The sequence below is a fragment of the Larimichthys crocea genome, chromosome XXI, assembly GCF_000972845.2.
Source record: "Larimichthys crocea isolate SSNF chromosome XXI, L_crocea_2.0, whole genome shotgun sequence".
Classification (NCBI taxonomy): Eukaryota; Metazoa; Chordata; class Actinopteri; family Sciaenidae; genus Larimichthys; species Larimichthys crocea.
This window is the reverse complement of record NC_040031.1, coordinates 13,197,169-13,220,780: the sequence shown is the minus strand read 5'-3', so window position 1 is coordinate 13,220,780 and position 23,612 is coordinate 13,197,169. Positions and strand designations below refer to the sequence as shown.

General features: G+C 42.5%; 2 protein-coding genes across 3 annotated transcripts; both read left to right on the top strand.

The window, feature by feature from the left end:
• The first annotated feature begins 377 nt into the window (after window positions 1–377).
• On the top strand, window positions 378–5,120 carry LOC104940655 (shaker-related potassium channel tsha2). 2 transcript variants are annotated; one of them, XR_002042402.2, is made up of 2 exons: window positions 378–3,014; window positions 4,134–5,120. XR_002042402.2 is itself a non-coding variant. In XM_010757309.3 (2 exons), exon 1 carries the CDS (start codon window positions 1,426–1,428, stop codon window positions 2,863–2,865), a length of 1,440 nt encoding a protein of 479 aa, XP_010755611.1. In that variant the 5' UTR covers window positions 378–1,425; the 3' UTR covers window positions 2,866–2,889; window positions 4,134–5,120. The 2 variants fall into 2 exon arrangements, 1 of the variants encoding a protein (XP_010755611.1); XM_010757309.3 differs by having other exon boundaries at window positions 378–2,889.
• Window positions 5,121–5,400: 280 nt separating this feature from the next.
• Window positions 5,401–13,838, top strand: kcna1a (potassium voltage-gated channel, shaker-related subfamily, member 1a). Its single transcript, XM_019270921.2, has 2 exons — window positions 5,401–6,373; window positions 7,027–13,838. Exon 2 carries the CDS (start codon window positions 7,270–7,272, stop codon window positions 8,743–8,745), a length of 1,476 nt encoding a protein of 491 aa, XP_019126466.1. The 5' UTR covers window positions 5,401–6,373; window positions 7,027–7,269; the 3' UTR covers window positions 8,746–13,838.
• Window positions 13,839–23,612: the final 9,774 nt, after the last annotated feature.

Below are 23,612 nucleotides of genomic sequence, written 5' to 3'. Positions count from 1 at the left end.
GGGAAGTCATGAGACTTGTTAACCTGCAAAAAAAAAAAAAAGACCCTCCTCTGTGACATAAAAGTTAGTGATGGCATGTTATACACGCCAAAGTCTGCCCGCATCTACGTAATAATGCAAACCGTCCAGGTTGGTTTTAGTAACACTGATTAGCACCCCGGTGCTATTATTGTTGTGCTCCTGTGTGTGCAACTGCTGTAACTGACATAACCGATACAGCTTTATGAAGGCAGTGAAAGTGGAAAAAACTCAGCTATAAATAGATCACAATGCTGCACTGCACGTATAACTTCACTCTGTGCACGCAGGGAACATCTTTGAAACTTCAATCCTAAAGAGTTATTAAACTCTGAGGTGAAGGACCTTGTGTTGGATGAAACACTTCAGGGGATTTGCAGCGTCTGGAAGGGAGCTATAAGTGTTCTTTTTTGGACATCTCAGCGACACCGTGGATGGGTCACTTGACTTCTGGAGGTCTCTGCGTCCAAAGTTGTACAATTAAGACCTTTAAGTGCTATGAACGGTGAATATTATCTTGGCTGTGGCTTCCCGAAGACACTATCCTCTCTGGCTACTCAAGTGTCAGTCAAGCCAGCAGTTTCCACTGGCCGGGTCCAGGAGGGCCCCTGGTTATACGAGGCTCTGTGCTCCAAGGCATTCAGGTTATTTCATCTTATTTATTTCAAGACATGTTTAATATGTAGCCGCAGGGGGAAAAAAACAACCTTACTACACGTTACAAGCTGGATCTATCCGTCACCTTCGCCTGCTTTCTAAAACTGTAGACATGGCCGGGTCCTGGAGGTTCCCCTTGTGACAAGAATAGCCCCATGATTTCATGAATGAGGGACCTGCAGGGTGAGAGACTCTATTTCTGAGTCAAAGAAGGATCTGGAAAACTAACTGGAACTTGAACAAAAACAAGACCGAGGACTTTGATGTGGGATATGTTTTTAAAAAAAATCATTAACTTGCAATTATAAGATTTAATTTGTGAGGCTGTGGTGTACTTGGAAACCACTGCTCAGCTACAGTGAAGTGAGTGAGAGTGTGAGAGGGACAGCAGCAGCAGCAAGTGTCATCTGGTCTTCCAACTTGGGGAGGGCTTTGGAGTTTAAAATGGTGTGAATATGATAGCCATCGGTATAGCGTATGCAAGTGGAGATCTGTCTGCAACCATTGAAAAGTTGACAGTTCAGAGGCACTAATCTGACAAAGGGACGGTGTAAATCAACAACAACACAACGATTTTGGATATCAACAGATATTGGGACTTATTGGGTGCGCTGAAAAAAAAAGAGGGGACTTTGCCTGAGTCTTTGGAGGCTGCATGAGAAAGAGAGTTGGGAGGACGCACAGGCAAAAGGGCAAGAGGAAGACACCAAGGAGGTGAGTGACGGATTTACCCTCGGAAGGGGTAAAAAGATGACTGTGGTGTCCCAGGAGAACCACGACGAGACTGTGGTCATAACTCCTTTGCTGCAAGATGCTGCTGACTTGGAACCAGCGGACCAGGAGTGCAGCGAGAGGGTGGTCATCAACATCTCAGGTCTGCGTTTTGAGACCCAATTAAAGACCCTCTCCCGCTTCCCGGCCACGCTTTTGGGTGATCCGCGTAAAAGGATGCGTTTTTTCGACCCGCTGAGAAATGAGTACTTCTTTGACAGGAACAGGCCGAGCTTTGATGCCATCCTCTATTATTACCAGTCAGGTGGGCGGCTTCGGAGGCCCGTGAGTGTCCCTGTGGATATTTTCCTGGAAGAAATCAGGTTTTATGAACTTGAGGAAGAAGTCATTGAGCTTTTCCGAGACGATGAAGGCCTGGCGAGGGAAGAGGAGCGTCCGTTGCCTAATAACGAGTTTCAGCGACAGTTTTGGCTCCTGTTTGAGTATCCAGAGAGTTCAGGACCTGCACGGATAATTGCCATCGTGTCAGTTATGGTTATCTTAATATCCATCATTATATTCTGCTTGGAGACTTTACCTGAGTTTAGAGATACCCCCGCAGTGCACGACAATAACGCCAATGGTACTGCTTCTGGCAAAACGCTCAGTCCGTTCACAGATCCCTTTTTCATGGTGGAGACACTTTGCATTGTGTGGTTCTCTTTTGAATTCACCATGAGGTTCCTCTCCTGTCCCAGCAAACCAGCTTTCTTTAAAAACATCATGAACTTGATCGATGTTGTGGCCATAGCACCTTATTTTATCACCCTGGGCCTTGATCTCGCAGAGCATCAGGGCAGCAGTCAGCAGGCTGCGTCTTTGGCCATACTGAGGGTCATCCGTCTGGTGCGCGTTTTCAGGATTTTTAAACTTTCCAGACACTCCAAGGGTCTCCAGATTCTCGGCCAAACGCTTCACGCAAGCCTCAGGGAGCTGGGACTGCTCATATTCTTCCTGATTATTGGAGTTGTTTTATTCTCCAGTTCTGTTTATTTTGCAGAAGCAGAAGACCCCGAGTCTGGATTTACAAGTATTCCTGATGCGTTTTGGTGGGCTGTGGTGACAATGACCACAGTTGGGTACGGAGACATGTGTCCCTCCACCATCTGGGGGAAATTCGTTGGATCTCTGTGCGCCATCGCCGGAGTGCTAACCATAGCTTTACCAGTCCCTGTGATAGTGTCAAATTTCAATTATTTCTACCACAGAGAGAACGAGGAGGAGGAAAACCTTACGTATGTACACGTGACTTGTGGACAGCAGCAGTACCAGCCCTCCTTTGGTGAATGTGATTCAACTAAAAGTACCCAGTCACTCTCCAAAACTGAGTCCTATCATGAAAGCGACGACTTTGAAACTTACATACAACAAAACGTACATCCAGTGGAGATATACACAGGGAAACTGACAGATGTATAAAAAGGGCAGCCGGTTTTATTTCTGGTGAGTTCCTGTGAACATACAATCAGGCTCCATCATGTCGGATGCTGCAGATGTTTTACGCACGCGTGGAGCCTCAGATGTGCACGCTACAACCCCAACAAAACGATGATTGGCTTCATTTCAGTGTAATTAAAAAAAAAAAAGCATTCCACACACTGTTGCAACCCTTTTAACTCTCTCATATAGTTACTCGTTAGAAAACAAAGTGTGTGCTAACATATTTGGGATTTCTCACATGAAAATAGTTGGGCATGCCTGTGGGTCAAGTGCAATAAAAACGCGTGGAATATTTGCAATAGCATCAGCTGTAACTGAGCCAAACGATAACCAAACCAAAGAACAATGCATTTGGAGATGTTTTTTTGGTCTCTCAAAGCTCTTAAGTCATGTTTATGCACAAGAAAATGAGAAGCACGAGTCAAACTTTGGCTTTATCAAAGCAAGCTCTGAATAAAGCTGAGAGGAGAGTTCAGCCGTGCGTCATAACGCACCAGGCGTCTTGATCTGCACAGAGAAGCGCACGACAAAAGACCAAGACAGACACATAAACCAAGATATCAGTTTCTCTATAACACTGAAGTTAGTTGGGTGTGCTCAGGGTTTGTTTGGAGTGCGCCATGCGCTGCACCATGGATACTGGTTGCAGTAATCCATGGCGTCCTAGCGTCTGTTTGTTTGTAACACACTTGATGGATGTGTGCAGCGTGTTAAACTTAGTGTCTGCTAGTTTGCATGGAAGATTGTTGGTTTAACAGAGACTCTCCCTCACGGCACAAGAGTTTACACAACAACACGATCAGCCTCTCGTAATCACAAGATATTTTTTGATGATTATTGGATTATTCTCTAAAAAATAACGCATCTCCCGGTTCTGAAAATGCGCAGTGAAAGGAGAAAACATCTCCGAGTTCATTTTTCTTTGGCGCTTTTGACATCATGCTTGAATCTGATCAGAAATGCCAAACCGAGTGAGCTCTGAGCGCCACTCTGTGGATGATAGATGTCCATGCAGACACAACACTCCTGCTCAGACTCTCCTGTGTGCCAAATTAATACTTCAGCATTGAGTATCTCTGCACTCTTGCAGCTGGCCTTGACTGATTTAAGCCCCCGAGATCATGCTCTTTAACTCAGTATGCATCCGGATGCTTGTGATGGTTCTTGCTAAGCTCACCAGAAGCCTGACTGCTTTCTCTTACCTCCTCACGTTAACATAGTGAGTGTTGTTTTCTGCTTACTTGCAGGAGGCAGGCGATTAAATGAAGCTCGTTTCTCCATCAGAGTCGCAACAAAATAAGAAGTGTGGGATTTGTCTTCGCCAAAACGTTGGATCATTTTTCTCATGGATATTCATGAAATGCCAGTGTTTGGAAAATGTCTTGGACATTGTGTGTATCATCAGTAGAAAGAAAACAACATTCTTTTGTGTAGGCTTTATAAATGACCACGCTTTCTTTGTATAAAAGCCTTGTGTATACTGCGTTTTTTTTTTTGTAACTCTGATTTTTTTCCTTTTCTTGTGCAGCTTATTACGCAAAGTTGGACTTGCAACTTACCTCTGTGTTGTTACGAACATTCAGATTGCATTGCAACAACATATAGCCCAGAACATTACGATGCAATGTCTGCATGACATGAAGTACTCATTGTGACTTTTAAATGTAATAAAATATTTATTTTTCTAATTTAAACATGTATGTGAACTTAACTTAATCATTGTTTTTTTTATAAATAAATTGTGAATCAGAAAATATACCACTCATTATTTGTCACATATGACACAGATGAGACTCAGAGAAAGCCCCTTTAATTAGTCTAATACACTTCATCACGTTTGGTGCTGAATAATAGGAAAAAGGCGCAGAAGCAGACATTGGGTTGTCTTGCCACAAAACCAATTAATTTAATAAAATGTCATAGTGACAAAGAGAAGGGGGATTTGTTTGGCTAGAGGCGGATTTTTAATAAATTGGGTCCAGATCACCTGATTTTGTGTTGAATGTGTGTTTTTGAGTTAGTTCTGCCCTCTCACTGTGTGTGTGTGTATGTTTTTTTAGGCCCGCCTACATACAGGCCCTTCAAAGTCAGCAGTGGACACATATAGGTTATTAATGGATTACCGTAATGAGTTGCTCTGGTTGTTTGTTTTTGGGATTTGTAGTTTTCTCTGAGGTGGATCAATCATCTGCGCTCTCCGTGGTGCTGAAACTGATCCTCCGCCCTCTGCAGAGCAAAAAAAAAAAAAAAAAACCTGCATTTGCTTCCAAATGTGCAGCAACGAGTGGACACCGAGAAGATGTTATAACTTAGCACATGTCATATGTCAGATGTTTGGGTGTGATGCCGTGCACACCTGGATGCAAGCCCCCACCCACCCACACCCCTCCTCCTCGTCCCTCTGATGTGCTGTTTCACAGAGGTGCAATCACTAATGATTTGATGTTTCGCATAGTAAAACGATGAAATGAGCTCACATGATGGAGCCTTGACACATCGTCCTTAAATCCTGGAGTGACACAATGATTTTTTAATTTCTCACTCAATTGATGATGCGCTAGTTTTTTTCTTTTCCCTGCGCTATAAATGATCCCAAAATGTTACACAGTGCGTGGATTTAGAGCTCCTGTTACCAGCTGTCCTTCTTTGCAGTCTGATTGCGCCAGTGCTGGCACACACAAGCGCTCTTGTTTTTGTGGTGTATGAAGAACTTCTGGCGGCGTGCTTTAGTAGAGCCGGTCTGCATTGCGTCGAAACCCTCCAACTCCTCCTCCTCCTCCTCCTGCTCTTTCTCCTGCTGTCCTCCCTCCCTCCACCCCTTCCCTCTCTCCTTTTTTTTTTTTTACCCCCCCTCACCTCCCCTGCACTTGCATGTAAAAAATGCACAGCAAAACTTGCTTGACATTGTGGAGAAAACATTTGGACCATCGCTACTGCTGCTGCTGCTGCTGCTGCTGCACTCTCAACTCTCCATTTTGATGCTTTTATTCTTGCTCTCCGAGCCGAGCTGAAACACATTCTTGCCCGTCATCATCATCATCATCATCATCATCAAAAAAAAGAAAAGGCAGCAGATTCCCGCTGATGCAGTGATGTCTGGAAATGCCAAGGGTTCGCTTATTGCCCCTTACTGTATCTCCCCCCCTGAATTGCAGCGCAAGATTTTCTCCTGCGGTATACTGTAAGCTGCTCACGCCACTGTGCCGCCGCGCAGGCAACTACCGACGCTTTGTCTTCTCCATCTCACGCATCTTTCATCATTAGACTCACCTGATTTTCATCCTGTTTTGTCTCATCATCATAAGACCTATTTGAGGACACTCTTTGGGATGGCGATGAGCACACTGAAGCTCTAGGGGTCTTTTTTTTTTTTTGTGGGGGGGTAGGTGCAATGTAAAGTTGCCACATGACACTCACTGGTGCCCTGCCGTTGGATGATTTTACTCGAGGATAAGACGCATTCAAGACCTTTGAAGATCAACCCACGGTAAGCCTCGAAACTGCTGACTTATACAACAGATATTTGTCGAGTTATTTCATTATTTCTCTATCACCAGCTGATGTTCATGTGAAGGTAACAGACAACTACTGTGTTGTTGTTGGATGATTTTTTTCCCCCCAACCTGTTTTCGCAGATGCATCTTCACTAGGGGATGTATGCATGTAGAAACATCATATCAGTATGAAATGTTATGCGTCACATCATCATAATTCAGGCTGGTGTAGAGTGGCGTAGGATGGAGCACTGTCATGCAGCTTTAAGAAGAGACACAAGCGTTTCTGTGTTGAACCAAAGTGGACAGCTTTACATGGTGCAACATCTTTAAGAGAATATATAAAATGCCATCACATACTCACTAATGAGTATTGTAAATGCCTGGATTATATTAAGAGTCATAGAAAATCCTCATTAGGGTAATAGTCTTTAACCCTTACTACAGGATGGCTGCACTAATTGCAGGCTGAGAGAAGTAAATAAATAAATAAACTGCAGAAAATGCTGAGCCAGCAAATATCTTGGCTGTTTGATCCCATTATTTCCTCCTCCTCTCTCTCTCTCTCTCTCTCTCTCCCCCTCTCTCTCTCTCCCTCTCCCTCTCTCCTCCTCTCTCTCTCTCTCTCTCTCTCTCTGGGTGACAGAGGCAGCAGTAACAACAGCAGCAGATGCATCGGAGAGCAGCAATGGTCAAGTCAGCGAGAACCGCAGTGGAGCCGCACTGAGGCAAAGCAGCCAACCAGCCCCTCTCGTATCAGGGGACGTCTCCAAGAATTTAAGGGGTGTGGGAAGCTGAGGAGTGGAAAAATTTACCTCCCGAACCTGAATGCCTGCTCAGTCAGATTAACCAACATCCCAACACATCTCCTCCTCCTCCTCCTTCCAAAATGACCGTGGTAGCAGGAGATAACATGGACGAGACCTCGGCTGTCCCTGGCCACCCTCAGGACACCTACCCCCCAGACCACAATGACCACGAATGCTGCGAGAGGGTGGTCATCAACATAGCCGGTCTCCGGTTTGAGACACAGTTGAAAACTCTCTCCCAGTTTCCAGAAACGTTGCTGGGCAACCCCAAAAAGCGGATGCGGTACTTTGACCCTCTGAGAAACGAGTACTTCTTCGACAGAAACCGCCCCAGCTTCGACGCCATCCTCTATTACTACCAGTCTGGGGGTCGTCTGAGAAGACCAGTGAATGTCCCGTTGGATATGTTCTCAGAAGAAATCAAATTTTATGAGCTGGGAGTGGACGCGATGGAGAAGTTTCGCGAGGATGAGGGTTTCATCAGGGAGGAAGAGCGTCCTTTACCTGAGAAGGAGTTCCAGCGTCAGATTTGGCTCCTCTTCGAGCACCCAGAAAGCTCAGGCACTGCGAGAGGGATTGCCATAGTGTCTGTGATGGTAATCCTGATTTCAATAGTCATATTTTGTTTAGAGACTTTACCACAGCTGAAAGAAGACCCAGCAGGTCGAATAGTGAGAGTTGGGAACACTACTATTTATTACAAGCCAAATATCCTCACTGACCCCTTCTTCGTCATTGAGACACTCTGTATAATCTGGTTCTCCTTTGAGTTGATAGTACGCTTTATGGCTTGCCCAAGCAAACCGGCCTTCTTCAAGAACATGATGAACATGATCGACATAGTGGCTATCATCCCCTACTTTATTACACTCGGCACTGAGCTGGCTGAAGACCCAGAAAACGAGGGAGTCGGGGAGCAGGCAACATCTCTGGCCATACTCAGGGTGATCCGTCTGGTCAGGGTGTTTCGGATTTTCAAGCTGTCACGACACTCCAAAGGACTGCAGATTTTGGGGCAAACCCTCAAGGCCAGCATGCGAGAGCTCGGATTGCTGATCTTCTTTCTGTTCATTGGAGTCATCTTGTTCTCCAGCGCTGTGTACTTTGCCGAGGCAGAGGAGCAAGGATCCTACTTTAGCAGCATCCCGGATGCATTTTGGTGGGCTGTTGTGTCTATGACAACTGTGGGCTATGGGGACATGGTCCCAGTCACTATAGGAGGCAAGATTGTGGGATCTCTGTGTGCCATCGCCGGAGTGTTAACAATTGCGCTCCCAGTGCCTGTCATTGTGTCCAACTTCAACTACTTCTACCACAGGGAGACCGAGGGAGAAGAGCAGGCCCAGCTGCTCAACGTCAGCAATCCCAACATCCCCTCTGAAACCAACTCCAGCCGCCGTAGTTCATCCACCGTCAGCAAGTCAGAGTACATGGAGATTGATGGAGACATAAACAATAGCATCGACAACTTTAGGGAGGCAAACCTCAGAACTGGCAATTGCACTATAGCCAACCAAAACTGTGTAAATAAAAGCAAGCTGCTTACAGATGTTTAGGCACTAGTTAGGAACTTTGGGATCTCTATGGGACTCTCACATGTGGAGTAGACCATCAGTAAGGAATGCTTCATTTACCTCCCCAAAGCACTCTGGCATTAGGCCTACAACTATGCTCAGCTATATAGAAAGGAAACAGAAAAAACAAAGCTCTTAGAGTATATGACAGGTAGATAGAATAATTAATTCTTCTGATCCTACAAATATATAGGTACATCAAAAAGAAAACATCAATTATTACGCATATACATGGCTCCCTGGAGGACGCAGAGCACACACTGTCTTATCAGATGACGGCGTGATAATTAAAATCTTATGCATGGAGTACAGATAACATTTCAGCAAGTTGCACAATGCACCAGAAAAGTCTGCAGAGACATGCAAGCATCTGCAGCCAAGTGGTAAGCGCCAAGAAATTAGTTAGGTGACCCCCTCGCTCCTTCCGTCCTCCTCCTCCTCCTGCTCCCTCCTCCTTTTCTCTCCTCCTCTCTCCTCCTCCTCTCTCTACAAAGGATCTACTATTCAGCAAAGCACCTTATAGGAGGAAGACTGATCTCTCTTGTTTGGATGTAAACAGATGGTGATCTACACGCTTCACGGACATCCGCAATGCTGCTGTTTTCCAGCAGATGCTGTAATTGTGATATCACCAAGTGATTCAATGCCATGCCCTTTAGATGCAACACAGCACAATGATAAAGTGAGCTTCACACGAGCATGATTAGAGACTTTCCATTTTGATATCGGCATGCATGAGACATATCTCACATAATGGAAAGGATGTTCTTTTGGATACCTGCCTCCATCCACCCCCTTCTCATCTGTTTTCATACTTGAGTGCACTGGATGAGTTTTTAATTTGAAATGCTAATCATTTAGAAGCATAGAATTGAATGTTAAATCTTAAGGGAACAGTACATAAATGAGATCATAGCATGAAAAAAGTAACCTGCATTATGGTCTATCGACTAAGGTACTTTTGTATCCTGGTATATTTAATGCATGACATGAGTATACAGCTTGTTGCAATTCAGGCACTCTGCAGTGCCCTATTGTCAGGGAAACTAAGGAAATCAAATTCTGGATGTTTCTGAATTGCGATCAAATATATCCAAACCCATCTTGAGGATGCAGAGTTTCTAATTTAAAAAGTAGTCAAAGAAACTGAATAAATATTATCAAAAATGCATATAAGCATAATAAGCACCAATTACAGTATTACGTCAATAGTGCAGTGCATGGACCTTCTTTGAACAAGAAATGTTAACATATCATTAGTCATGCTTCCATTTCCACGTCAAATTTAAGTACATATTGGTTTGGAAATCACTAAAAAGAAAAGAGGATCAATACCAAATTTCACTTCATGTTACAGAGAATTATTCTGACATTAGTTGCTAGTGCCTTTATCCCTCCCACCAACAGGACCAGTGAAAGTGCCTCTGTGTACAATGGGATTTGTGAGGTGGAGCAGAGCTGGTTTACCTTCTGTTCTCGTGTTGATACACTGTTGGTTATGATGTTAATGATGCCAGATGAGCAAGGTTTGAAACAGCAGGTGATTGTGGTCAAAAAAACAAAAAACATGAAAAAGATGATCCATGGCTGTTAATGCACAACCCGATTTTCATGCTGTCACGCACTTAATTATGCCCTTAAGCAGCAATGTATTGTACTCTGCATGTTTACCAATCCAATTCAAAAGGGAATATCCATAGGTTTTAACCATATTTTATTTATTTAGTTTGTGTTCATGCACCATGCATCCTTTTTCAGGGTCTCTACCTCAGTGAGGTCATTGCAAACTTGCTGCAGAGCTGCAAGCTTCAATGCAGGGCTTCCTATACCATAATGCAAAATGGAACCTTAAGTGTAAACTGCAGTCATGCAACATTGAATGTGAGAGTCCCAAAGCATAGCCTTTACACAAGCACTTAGGGCAAATAGTATACCACAATCCCGCTGCTTTGTTTTTTGTTTTTTCCACTTAAAGCTGCGCACAATCAGAATATTCATTTGTTTTTGAGAGTTTGCAGAGATTGCTTGACTCTCCTAACGGGATGAGATTGACTGTTTTCTATGTCGGTTTCTTTGAAACGACGGTAAAGTTACTGTTGTGTCACAGAAACGCACCCGAATGTGTTTCGACACACACATGTATAAGACGGTGGAGACGTTTGTTATAGTTTGTTGTAGTCAAAGTGCAGCCCGTCTTTTTTGCACAGTCATTTTGTTCTGTTGCTTGAACCATTTGTTTTTGTCTTTCTTTTTCACTGAGCTCACTCACACGTTGTGCATTGTTTCTCAGCATATTGCTCCAGACAGACTAACTGCAGACAGATTTGGACAAATTGTACTTGAAAATCTCCAGCTACTGTACATCAACCTACGCTCAGTACTGAGATGAATTCACCCAAATGATAGTAAGATTTTGTACTGTATGCCTTTATTTATTTATTATTATTTAGCACTCTTCTGACAAGGTCCTGTAAAAAAAAGAAAAAAGAACTCCACTGCAGTGCTACTTGAATGTCATAGTTGTTTCTGTTGGTGCAATGGCTATCCTTTGTGGTGCTAGGACAGGACTACTATTGTTGTCTTGTTACATCACATGTGAAGCATCAGCTGAAGCAAGCCTTCGTTAATCAGATCCATTTTATAATCCTTATTTCTGTTTTTTTTGGTGGCTGGTTGGTTAGTTTAGGGCACTGTTTGTCATTTTATTTGGACCTGATCTTCGTACTGTACTGCTGTCTGCAGTAATTCATGAGAGCAAAAAAAAAAAAGATACACATTTGGGTCAGGGTTTACCAATTTGTGTAGGGTTTCTCGTACAGAAGGACACAAATAATACCCAGTAACATACATTATATTACTATATATAGAATGATATAAGAAAATCATAGTAGTCTCATCAATGCAGCTATCAGGAAATTGTTAGCTTTGGTCACAAGTTTCTCGTACGACTCATGCTTGAAAGTAGTGATGTGTGTGTAACATGTTCTGCAGGAGCGTGAGGTGAAGAAAAATACAAATGATAGCCCTCACATTAGCAGTGCTGTTGCTCCTCTTGCTGTGAGGGCATGTATGGATGGTGCTATGCATTCAATTACCCAACAGAAACATGCATTCTTAACAGCAATAGAATAACACATCGCCTGTTTCTTAGATGCTTTTTGTAATAAAAATAAATACTAAAATCTATTTTGAATGTCAGAGAAGCTGCGGTCACTTGACAGATAACTCACAACAGGGCTGTTTATGTACCAACCTCTTACCCTCTGTTCTGTGATTTTGTAAGGTCACTGGGGTGAAACATAGAGGCTGACATTTTCTCGAGAGAAACCTGTGAAATATCCAAATATAGGCTTTGTAATAGCGGCAGTCCCCATTAACCACCCAGGTTGGACTGGAGTTGTTTTGCAGTCAGGAAGAAAGGCTGCTGAAGGGTTCAGTCGAACCTATAACACAGTCCCAAAGGGACGAGCCCATAATGCACTTAGAGAGGATCTATCGTCAGTTCACCGGACTGATCAGCTACGTGAGAGAAAGTCAGAGAAGGTGCCTAAAAATGTTTTACATATTCCTTTGTTTAGCTTACTGTTAGATGTTACGCTTCTGCAAACAAACACGAGCGAGAAGATCTTTAAAAAGAAAAAACAAAAAAATTTACGACATTAACCGAATTAAACTATAAGAAAAAAACATGAAATGTCATGAGAACAAAATGCAATTTAGCTACAATAAGATAGAGAAAAGTAACCACTATATACTGCAATTACTTATGAGAAACAGTTTTAGTGTGTGGTTTTTTTTTCTTCGTTTTTCTTTGTTTTTTTGGTGGCACTGTAACATGACTGATATAGGAAGAACATGCCATATACTGGAATATCAAAGACAATATGTTCCTCTGGCAAGCCATGATAATGAAACTACTGTATTATGATCAATTGCTATACACTAAATGATATGGACAAGAAGTGTACTATTATTAAAAAAAAAAAAACAACATATGGTTGATTCATTCAAACACCATGTTCACATTTTTTCCAGTCTCCACTGCTGAACCTACTGCTACGATGTATCTCTACAGAAAACCTACTAATCGCAAAAAACTGCATGGTCGATGGAAGACTGCATGAGTTTTGCCTTTCAAACTGTGGATCAACTATAATACAGTTGCATCATTTAAAAAAAAAAAAAAAGAAACCCTTGCTTTCATCTGCACCAAGGCTTCCTGTTTAAGGCCCTGTTCAGAAGTTGTCGTGAAACGTGTCCTCTGCTGGATTTCTTTCAAAAAAAAATAAAAAATAAAAATAATAATAATAAAGCACCTTAGCGCTGACCTCATCACTAAAGATGGCGTCCGGGTTATCCGAGCCGTTTCTCAGCGTTCTCGGTGTGTGATTTTCAGGTTGTGCTTGTGAGGCTCCGAATGTGAGCAAGGACATTAAGGGCTAGTTTCTCAAACTTTATCTCTATTCTAGGACTGAAACGCTCTTTCAAAGTGACATTTTGCCCATTCTTATCTCAGTCTAGACTGTAGTGATACTGTGTTGTGTGAAACATGCCCGTCATGTCTAAGCAGGGCCTGTGCCACACACCCTCTCCTCTGTACTACATTGGTGTTCTTGTTTGCTAAAGATCTTGATGTCGGACTGCTTTCTGCCTGCTGAGGAGGCACTGAACAGGATCAAATGTTGGGATGTTGTGTATCTTACTTACGCCAAAGGTGATTGTGGATGAGAAGATCTTGTTTTGTGTTAGGAGTGTGATGGCTACGGTCTTTTACTGTCAAGAATGCACATTTAATCGCTAGTAGGGAAGTTTTGGAGCAAAAGCGCATAAAAAGGACTGTTGAACTCTTCTGCTCTTCTTTTCATCCACAAGCAAACCAAACTCTGATTGTGTTATCTAATCCAGCCGTCATTGTCACGTTGTGTTTTACCAAGGATTATGCTACAATGTGTTCAGTTTGTCAGATGATGACAAAGGCATGGTCTGTGATCTATGCAAGGGTTATTTGTTTTTTTGTTTTTCTTATATCACTTATGATTTCACCTTACATTAACTTCAATAAATTTTTAAGGATCTGCTGGTGTACGCTCATTTTGGCTCGGGGATGGGGGTGTATTATATCTGCACAAAAAAAAAAAAAAAGAAAAGCTGCATAAATAAAACCATCTTGTACACTAAGTTGTCACAGCCCTTTCTGCATTGCGCTAACGGGAGAAATATGCTGCAGTGTGCATTGTTACACAGCTCGAGGTCTCAATCTAAATGTGTCCTACCTCTGTACTACAGTACCCTCTCACTCAGGCCATTAGCAGTGATTCACGGGGCTAAGGTAATGCTTCCACACTAATCCTCCCGTCCCAGGAGAGCACCGCTTACTTCTGTCATTCCCTGTGAGTTGTTACACACCTCAGGGCCCTTCCTCTCACTCTGCTTTCACACGGACACATGATTTAAATTATCTGAGTTGTTGTGCATGTGCTGAAGTTACTAACAATTATTTTAATCAACAATCTGTAATATGTTTGAGAGTAGTGAGTGTCCATCTCAGTTTTCCACCTTCAAACTGCTTGTTTATCCATCTAAGTAAAGTCAGGCACACGTTTGAGAAGCTGGAAGAGGTTAATCGACTAATTATTTCTTCGTAGTATTTAAGGCATACTCTAAAACATCTTGTTTCAAAGAGTGTGATTTTGACAACACACCTCATAAAGAAGAGGCCTTTTCTATATTAAATATGTGCAGTGACCTTAAAGCGGCGAACAAACAAACCACCAATCATAAAGCAGTCAAAGGACAATCAAGCGATGAGAAGTGGAGTACGTGGGCGCAGTTTTTGGGGTGTGAAAATGATTCATTCCCACTTCTGTCCTCTGATGGCGTGAAGCTGAATATTTGTGGAGAACATTGGAGGCATCACACTGAATGCTGCAGCTCATCTGTCCATCTGTCTCTCTCTCCCTATCTGTCCATCTGTCTCCCTCTCAGTTTCTCAGTCCGCCGCAGGCTCTCCTCTATACGCCTGCAGACCGGCTCTAATGTTTGCTGTATGGTGACCTTAACAGAAGTGAGCCTCTTCTTCCTTGTCCTCTGCATTGCCCTCAGGAAATGCAGCACTCCTCACTCTGCAGGCAGCAGCAGTAAGGGTGGGGTGGGCTGGCGCCGGTCCCACTCTTCTTGCACACACATACTCTCTCACTCTCTCTGTCTGTCTTTGTCTCTCTCCCTCTCCATCCTTCTCCCTCTCCTGAGTGCTGTGAAGCTCCACTGGACTGTAATAGCACAGAGCATCATGCAGAAGAGAGCTCAGTCATAGTAGCCAATATCACACCTGCTTTATTAGCCCTCTCTCTCCGTTGTTACTGATCTTTACCGACACACACACGCGCAAGGATTCAAAGATCCAACCATGACTGCTTATGTTTACTTTTCCCACATTTCCTCTGTGACCATTTGTATTTTTTTTAAAGCTGCACTTATCAATATTTTATCAGCAATGGAATAAATGACTATGTGTAACGTGAAAGATTGCAGTAACAAACCCACAGAGAGTTGTCACCTGACTCTGCAGTTCCTCTCAGCTCATTCAAAAACCAAAAATGTGTCTCTCAATACTTTCTGACTTCTCCAACCCGTATGAAGCACCGAGCCTCAAGTCAATCGATTCTTACTGAAGATGTAAAACTATATCACCAATTCATAATTTCCTGCACAGCTATGAGCTGTAGTTTTATTTAAACAAAAGTAAATTCAGCAATTTCGGCTCAGGCTTTTGATGAGATTTTTTTTTTTTGCAGCAGCAGCAGCAGCACGATGGCGCACGCAGGAAAATGAACTACAGCACCCATGTTTAAAGCTAAATGTGCAACAACGTGGCTCGCTGACTTGTTTTTAACCGTTTTTTGGATGACAACGGTGCAGAGGAATGTGATAAATCAGGGCTACCCAGACAGTAGTTGTTAGTGGGATCAGGTCATTGTTGGTTTTGGTTCCTTCACCTGTCTCCTCCTTTAAAAAAACAAGGTGACTTTACTCACTTACTGTTGGATATTTATCGGGTCAACACGTGTGCCCAGGTGTCAACCTCCGCATGCAAATGAGAAGCAAGTAATTGAAACTGTGGTTTAAGCCACTGTCTTGGTAATCCCTGATCAGCATGTTGGACTAATTGAGGTGCTGTCGGTCAGTGGTGCAGTAGGCCTCCATCCAGCTTAACACCGCCTCCACCATCCCTCCTCATCCACCCTCTACACTCGGCCCTTCCTTGAATGAAAAGTCATCCGTCAGCTGCTAAACTGGAAAATGTGTGCTCACGGCCACGTCTGTGAGCAAATGTAATGTTGCTGCATGTGCTCAACGCCTCAGTCTTTCATTGTGTTTTCTCACACACACACACACACACACATACTCACACACACTCTTACACACACACACACACACACACATAAGGGGTAGCTGATTTGCCTGAGTCAGGCCTCTGGCTCACTTGATATTCCCCGATCGATTTCTTTGAAGACAGACACTCATCCCATATCTCCCTTGTACAAAAATGCCATGCCATTCCTGTTGACGTCATCCAAAAAGTTTCTCAAGGGCCTTTTCATTGTGGCCCAATTAGCTGTGCATGCACAGTATCGTATGATTACTCTATATCAAATCGCAAGTGTCCTCTGGCGTTGGTTTTATCGCTTTGTAAAAACCAAATCACTGAGATGCCCGTGCACAGTAGTCCACCTCTAACAGCTTTGTCTGCAGCAGGTTCTGAATGTTAACAATGTGCAAAAAAAAGCTTTGACAGCATTATTGGATCTCCCATGCTTGAGCCAAAGCCCTTGGGCCTAACACCACCCCACCCCCAGGTCCAAGCCCACCAGCCTCTCCTATCCCCTTGATCCCAAAGGCCCTCTCTCTGGCCCACTTCCTCTTTGCATTACCTCCATCAGGCCAGGCTGCTGACACACTTGTTTAATAATTAAGGGCACGTCCATAATTTCTTCGTCCTTGTGGAAGTCCACAAATGGTCTCTGTGAAACTCAGGCCAGTTAAATGTACCTCTTTCCCTCTGACAGCCCTACATCACTGTAGTGATACGGAAAAGATGATACAATCCAGTGAAGGTGGTGGTCGTAGGATCAGATCTTTTTTTTTTTTTATCAGTTTATCTAATTTACATTGACGTAGACACACTCACACATCATGCGGTGTAGCGTCTACCATCACTCTATGTTCTAGGAATAAAGCACGACAGAGTACATTGACTATAAACAAGCATCGATACGTTTGTTTGTCCACCATCCCAACCGTGCACCTATAAAACAATCAATCTATAAACTGATCAATCCAGCTGTTCGTCCACTCATCTGTGAAAAATGCTGAACAAGAGTCTACAGATCCTCTGAGACTCTGTGAGGCTGTGCTAAAATGCATAGAAACATTAATTAGCATGCTAATTAGCACTAATCGCAAAGAACAGCTGAGGCTGAAGGGAATGTCTTCAGCTTTGCAGACAGTTGTTCATGAAAAGTTTGGACGAATTGAACATTTTTAATCTGATGATGGAGCTAAATTAAAGCTTAACTTCATCCTGAGGCAAACATGAATATCTCTGCAAAATTTCACAGCAATCCAGGTAATAATTGTTGAGATATTGGACCAGAGTGACGGCCTGGATGACCCACATTGGCATCTTCAGAGCAGAAATCGTATATGTATTCAGCTGGTTTAAGATTTAAATACTGACACTTAATTTCTTGTCAATATGGACATTTTGTTTTCCAATCCGATCTATCCAGCCATTGTAGGATCTGTTATCAATGCTCCCAGTCTCGATATGTCCTTGTGGTATCAGGCAACGTGGATCTCAGTTTACATGCTCCTCCTGCTCAGTGTGCAGTGTCAGCGAGCTTGTCTGGGGGAGAAAATTCAAAACTTAACATCAACGAAACCCAGCGCTGTGACCTTCCCGCTTCAATTACATCACCGCACAGCGCTCAAGGAGGCTGGCAAATACAAAACCACAAACAGATATCACCATGAAGCACAAGGGCCGTGCTGAGATATACACAACCTGAGCCTCGATTCTGCACGCTGGGTCACTGTAATAATGGAAAAGGTGTTTAATAGTTAGAAGGTTACTGGTGGGAAAAGGAATTACAGGAATAGTTTCTATTAGTCAACATGCACATCCACATCTCATAAACACTAGGTGTTGGACCAAAGTACATGTAAAAGCAGTGAGATGGTGTCTGTCCACTAGATAATCTATGAGCATTTATTGGTAAACCACCATGTGACATTTCTACCAGAGAGCTGCTGTCTGTGTCCGATGTGAAACCAAAACTCAGTGCTGACTTTAAGCCACACCATCCAACTAATCTTTTTCCAAACCTAACCAAAGAGTTTGTAAAAAGTCAACATCAGCATCACGATACAAACATCAGGCTTTTGGGTGAAAGTCACCACGACCACCTCCATCTATGGGTAAGACTGCAGCAGTGCTTCAAACTACAAATCTCATGAGAGTTTTGCAAATGTAGGTTCACTATCTAGACGCGACCTCAGAAGGGCTTCAAACCAGTCTTGGCCTTAATTCTCATGTATGTTAAACATGAAGCTAGAGCCAGCTTAGCTTAGCACAAGCAGTGGAAAAAGTCTGTCCACGTCTGTGAAGTGAAACCAATGCCAAAGTGCCAAAAACTGCAGTTCCTCGAACGTCCACTCGAGGCTGGCTACAGAACGAGTCAGTCTCCATAAGCTCCCATATTAAATGTCCAACTTCACAGCAGGAATAAACATGTTTACAGCCTGGTACAAAAAACAGTTTTGGTCTCTATAGCTAATATCAACATTAATGATGAATGTACTGAGGGTGAATTTTCAAAGAACTCCCCTGCTCAGATTATATTTAGGATTAAAGTTATGCATAATCAACAGTGTGGCTGCTTTGATTGACAGATGGGTGCTGTTACAGATGGCTTGTTTGAGCAACCAGGCACAAGAAAGTGGCAGGACTACTCGGGTGATGTGATGAATACGATGTTCATTCTTTATAAAGTCAATGGTAACAGTTAGCCTAGCTTTGTCTAAACAGCTCATTAACACTAATCAAAACAAACCAAAGCTCAGAATTTTTACACTTGGTTTTGTACGAATTAAAAAATATATACTGTACAATATATTAGAGCATTTTAGAGGTAGTGAGAGGCTGATTTTGTTTCCTTTGGACTAAACCAGACTAACTGTTTCCCTTTTTCCGAGCCAACACGCCTCCACTACCATCTCTATACTTTTAGCTACGTCACAATTATTAAATCGGACGTATTCTCCAACACACAGCTGTTGATTTGGTATCACCTGTGCCAGATCTTAACCTTAGATGACAGACTGATGTTAAAGTTAAATATTGATGACTCGTCAATAGCCAAAAGAGGAAAATAAAACATGCATGGGATGTGTCTTTTCCCTGAGGTTTACAGGAGAGGACACCAAGACTTTGTTGGACATAAACCACCGTCCGTGTTGCACTACATACAGACCCCATACAGCAGAGCCATTACATACTGTACGATGATGGAGGAGCATGTCAGTTTTCCTGCCCAGGACACATTAACTGGACTGCTGGTGGAATTTACTGTAAAGGCTTGTGTGGGTCAGTTGAGAGTTGTGTACACTGCAAAAAATATCCACCTTACTGAGCCGCTCTAAATATTGAAAAACCAAAAAATAATAAATTACAACTTAATATCGACCTTTGTCTCAAGATAAATGTAAACACTAACACTAACACTAACACAAAGAGCTGCAGAGAATTATTTGGAGCTCTGTGGGCATTTTCCAATTATATTGATGTTTTAAATTATTAAATTTATCAATTAATTAATGTCCTAGAGATCAAGGGGATGTCTTTGAATGTGTTTCAGTAGTCTAAAATCCATAGATATTCAATTTACAAGGATATACAACAGGGAATTGTGGCACAAAAAACAAACAAACAAGAGAATAATTAAATTTTTAAATGTTGTCAAAGTGGTTGCTGATCACTTTTCTGTTGATCAACTAATCGATTAATTGACTCATTGTTTCAGCTTTACTTTTAACAGCTTAATATGAGACCAAGTAAGTTGTCAAAATTGTAATTTTTTGCAGTGCAGGCAGCTCCACTGGTGAGAGAGGCTGTCAGAGGCTGACAAATGGAGAGAGTGCTTTGTGCTGAGAGCCATCCCTACAGGTTTCCCATGCAGGCAGCATATTCGGTCCAGGAAGTATATTTATATGTATATATACAGTATATCATTGACCATCATTATGTTCTCACATGGAAACTACATAACTTCAGAATGTAAGTTCAGATTGTCCTGCTCAGTGACATACAGTGTGGAAGAAGGGTGGAAGTTAAAGGACTGCGTATTGCATTAAAGATGAACTACGTTTGGATAAATCTGTGCAGATCTCAGCCACAAGAAGTCAGGAGGCCTGTAGACCTGTGCTTCTGTTTAAAGTGATAACCACGTCCTGACTTAGATACTTAAATTATTTGTTTTAAAGCACTAACATTTATTGTTGTAAAGTTAGGAACACTCACAGTTAAAACCTCCGTAGCTGTGAAGTGAAACCAATGCCAAAGTGTCGAAAACTGCAGTTCCTCAAACGTCCACTTGAGGCTAGCTCCAGGAGTGAGTCAATCTCCATAAGTCCCCATGTTCAAATGTTCAACTTCACAGCAGAAATAAACATGTTTACAGCCTGGTACAAAAAACAGTTTGGTCTCTATCGCTAATTTCCCTGTTCATGACAACTGTACTGAGTCTGAATTTTTAGAGAACTCACCTGTTAGAATTATATTAAGGGTTAAAGTTATGCATAATTAGTCGGGGTCTGGCCCAGAACTATATTGCCAGCATGCCAGCCATTTCACAGCCTTAGAACCTCGGGCGGGTCACTACTGGTTGTTCAGGGGTCGAGGCTAAAAACTAGAGGTGGGATGACCTGCCCGAGGAGATAAGGGCTCACTGAATCTCTTAAAATGAGTTCATGTGATGTTGTCTTAGTTTGTACAACACTTTGTTTTATGACCCAATACCTGCAAAACTAATAACATGTAGAGGTCCAAGAACAGACGGTGTCATATGCCAGACAGATTGTAAATGCATTTGTGATTCTGAGATATATATATGCTGCTGATTTTTTAGATTTCAGCATGCTCACACTCTAAATGACACTGTTAAGCACTACATGTTTGCCATCAGCATGTTAGCATTCAACTCAAAGCACCGTCGTGCCTACATACACCCTCGCAGAGCCTCTAGCACCGCTCTAGGCTCTTACAATGCGCTCACAATGCTTTCTATTGTCTCATAATCCGTCCATGCCTCTCAGTTACAGACAGCTTACTCTTACTGGCAGCCACTGCAGCTACTGTGCCCTCTCCACATGCCCTCATAGCTGCAGTCCTCAAGGAAAGCGAGATTTCAGCAGTTTAACAGACTGAACCCCCGCAGAGGACAGCTCTGAGGAAAAGAAGAGTGAAAAATCAGGGATTTTTTTCTGCTTGTCCCGAACACCTGACCAAGACTTAAATGCTGTTTGCAGACATTTATTTGTAAATGCTCAGCATATTTCAGTTAGACGTTTATGGACAGGGATTTGAAGTTGCAGAGTTGTCCCAGAGCTGTTAAAATCACAGCTGTGGTCTCTTTATACTTTGATTTAACTCAGGTCTTTAAAACATGTAACTAAAGGTTAATTCATATTATCTAGGAATTACCTCCGACCTCTTTCGCTCCATCATTCATCCTCTACTCTCCAGTCTCTTACGATAATGAGCATGAATATGCAGTTTCAGCAAAACATGCGAATCAATAAACTAATCATTCGTTTTAGGCAACACTGTCCGTCACAGGGCAATTAATAATTAAGTCGGACGTGCTTTCAGGCAGATTTTGCACCAGTGTTTTCCCACTGGAGCAGAACCTCCCCCCCACCCCCCCAAAAACACTTAAGTTATTTCCTGAAAATAAACATATGCTATTCTTGAATATGTCAGGTATGCATCATCACAAAGACACCTCCATTATGTTTCAGTGCAGTGTCTGCATGAGTGTGTGTTGGCTTTTCACCCCCTCTCTGTGCTGCTGCTGACTCATTGTCACAGCCCCTGAATCTGCTGCCTGCCTGCGTTATTCACAAACTCACCTTCCTCTTGCTAGTGCCTGATCAGCACCTGGAGCCTGAAACCAGAGGACGGGGCGGAGGGGAGGGGCTCTGTTTCAGCCCCATGTCCAGTTACACCAGTTTCACAGCTGGAACCATTAACTACTGAAAACAGTTGACAGGAAGGTTAATGTCATATAATTTAACAGGCAAAATTCTTTGACTGCACCTTTCCTAGTGTAAAGAAGCTGCACTGTTTAGCATGCACACAGTGTAAACAGTTAATAAATGCACTATAATGTTTTATATGTATATATATATGTTTGTGTATTTGTCAGTAGCTATACCTCATGTGAACACCTATAAGTGGAAGTAGAGATTATCTTGTTATACACCAATCCCAATATAGTAACAACACATTTGTAATAATATAACCTTTATAGCGGAAATACTAGTTAAATAAATCATAGTTAGCAAATACTACACATTAATAAACACCTCATATCTTTTTATAACTACATTATAGTCTGTTTAGTGTGTAATGTTTACTGCATATAAATACCAGAAATGAGAACATGCAGGGCCCTCTGATGAATCTGCAAATCGACTAGGGCGTACCCCGCCTCTTTAATGTCATCTGGGGTGAGCTCCAGCTCCCTGCTACCCTGATAAGTGGATACAAGAAATGGATGGATGGAAAATGCAGACGATAAATGTTTATTGTGAAGAAAAATGTCAATAAATCATAAAAAAAAGACTTCATTTCTTCAGTAGTTGCCTGGATGTGATCCTGTTTTTAAGTTTTCTTCAGTATTAAAGTGATACAGTGATAGTTGTGTGTATATCCATGAGCATGCTACAAACAGGACCTACTAATAGTTTGTTCTTTTTATAGTGGAGATGTGGCAAAACAGCCAGCTAACTGACCTTTCTTCACAGGAGCCATTTTGACATTAAACAGGTCAACGCAGGTGTTTCGAATGATACTAATTAAGGTCCTGTTCCATTTATTGCAGCCGAAACTTTCCAGTGAGTTAACATGCACCACAGCAGCACCCTGACTCTGTTTGACCTGAATGGAACTGAACCTGTGTTTACCCGACTATTTCATGTCCAGATAGCTGCTGTGAAAAAGATCTATTCCCCCTGAGAAGCCCTTTGACTTTGAAAACCTCCTCCACTAAATGATCAGTCAGTTGATTACGTAAAATAACTTGCAGATTCATTGATAATGAAAATAAACTGCAGCCTCAACAAGGACTATAACTTTGGACCGGCAATGCAAAGGGCACCTGATTCAGATATCTAACTGCAGAAATAGTGAAGCCGCTGTATGAGCATTGACTGTGCTCCTCCCTGTGTCTGTCAGAAGTCCTACAGGACTTCCTACAGGAAGAAAAAAGAAAAAACAAGTCTCTGCTGCAGGTATCTACTGCTGCATTGGCCGGGGAGAGTGCAGAGCTGCAATATGCACGCATGCTCTGCTCCCAGCAGTGCAAAAAAAAAAAAAAAAAGACACTGAGAAATGAGATAATGCCTCATTTTTATCTGCATTACAGCCGCATTTAATCATCCAAAAATCAATATTTTAACATTTAAAAAGGTGGTGTGCCTCACAGACTGTAGTATTAGGAGTTATTCTGTGTAACCTTGTGTGTGTGCTCAACTGAAGTTTGACTGCAGAGCTTCATCACTGACAGAAA

Bases quoted from the DNA above. Each gene is read 5' to 3' on its own strand.
- LOC104940655 (XM_010757309.3), top strand. From the start codon at position 1,426: ATGACTGTGGTGTCCCAGGAGAACCACGACGAGACTGTGGTCATAACT.
- kcna1a (XM_019270921.2), top strand. From the start codon at position 7,270: ATGACCGTGGTAGCAGGAGATAACATGGACGAGACCTCGGCTGTCCCT.